Source organism: Barbatula barbatula (genome assembly GCF_947034865.1).
Source record: "Barbatula barbatula genome assembly, chromosome: 3".
In the NCBI taxonomy this organism is placed as follows: domain Eukaryota; kingdom Metazoa; phylum Chordata; class Actinopteri; order Cypriniformes; family Nemacheilidae; genus Barbatula; species Barbatula barbatula.
This window is the reverse complement of record NC_136764.1, coordinates 318,437-319,923: the sequence shown is the minus strand read 5'-3', so window position 1 is coordinate 319,923 and position 1,487 is coordinate 318,437. Positions and strand designations below refer to the sequence as shown.

Genomic DNA, 1,487 nt, shown 5'->3' with positions numbered 1-1,487 from the left:
CCGGCGCCAGGACTCTCTCCGCACCAGGAACAGAGCGGAAAACAAAAAGAAGAGGAAAGCGCTGAAGAAGCGTAAAACTGACATGGTTGTTGTGAAGGGAAAAGTGAAACTGTGCTCTCTCTCCGGCCTGGTGGCTGTGCTGGGAATTCTCGTCTTACTGGTGGGCATCACCATGGCTGTGCTGGGATACTGGCCCAAAGAAAACCCCAAACACCCGGAGAGGTTCTTCAGGAAGGTAGCGGCGGCGCGCGCCCCCTGGGATGCGTCGAACGTCACGAGCAACAGGAAGTTCTTTGTGCTGAACCAAGCGAACACCACGGACAGCAGAAACTCTTCATCCCAGAGCGCGCCGTCCATCGGATTCTTCGCACGTCTCTTTGCCAGTTATTTGTACTCGGATAACCTGAAAGTGTTCGGACCTCTGGTGATGGGCGTCGGAATCTTCCTCTTCATCTGCGCCAACGCCGTTCTGCACGAGGATCGAGACAAGAAGACGAAAACCATCAATCTGAGAGACATTTACTCCACCGTCATAGACCTCCACAGCCTGCGTGCCAAAGACCTGCCGCCCTTCAACGGTCTCATCAGTTGCGTGCAGTCCACAGGTGAAGGGAGACATTTCAGACGCCCGTCACACGCCAGAGAGTACAGCTCGAGCGGGAAGAGGCCGTCGTTTACAGATACGATATACAGCATCTACAGAGAGCAGAGCGGCGGCGAGGACCCGTGCGGCGCACCGAGACGCTGGGAGACGCGTTCCATAGTCACTTCCTCCGTCAACGCGTTCACTTTACCCGTCATTAAACTCAACAACTGCGACATGCAGGAGAGAGATGAGAAGGAAGCGCACGCGGAACGCCGCAGGAGTTGCGGCCCGTTCATCAGCGCCGCCGTGGAAACCACAGCGGAAGTGTCAAGGACAGGACTCTCCGTATCCCAGGAATCTCAGCTGGATGACAGACAGATTGTGAACTTCCAGCTGTTGCCTCCCACGCCCGTCATGCGGGTGACCGGGTCACATCTGTCGCTGAATGCCCTGTCGGATGTGGGCACCAGCCAGTGCCAGGACGAGAGATCACGGAGGTTCAGCTGTCCGAGGCTGGATCGCTCGGGGAGTAAGGGCTACATTAAACTGGCGGATCTGGGCGGAGATTCGTTTGACGGAACGCCCGGCGCGGGTGTAGGGGGATGCGAGGATGAATTGACACACAGCTGCACGCACACATTGCGACATCACCAGACGCATGAATGACCACAGATCTGAAAAAACAGACTGCTGTTCGGATGCAGGAAAGTGCCATAGTTTGGATTATCGTGTAGCTGAAACGCGTTTCAAGTCATTATTCTGCTGCAAACACAGTGTATAGCAATCTTTCACAAAGATCTTTTTTAAATGTAAATGATGTCATGATATATTCACCCTCATGTCATTCCAAACATGTTTGACCTTCTTTTCTACTCTCCTAAAAAGAAAAGGTGCTACAAAA

At 53.7% G+C, this 1,487-nt stretch overlaps 1 protein-coding gene across 1 annotated transcript; it reads left to right on the top strand.

Moving 5' to 3' along the window:
* Position 1: 1 nt before the first annotated feature.
* On the top strand, positions 2 to 1,252 carry tmem200cb (transmembrane protein 200C-b; the record flags this gene model as incomplete). The annotated part of the gene is made up of 1 exon (XM_079453591.1): positions 2 to 1,252. A coding segment is annotated over one exon (1,251 nt), but the record flags the coding sequence as incomplete, so codon positions are not given.
* Positions 1,253 to 1,487: the final 235 nt, after the last annotated feature.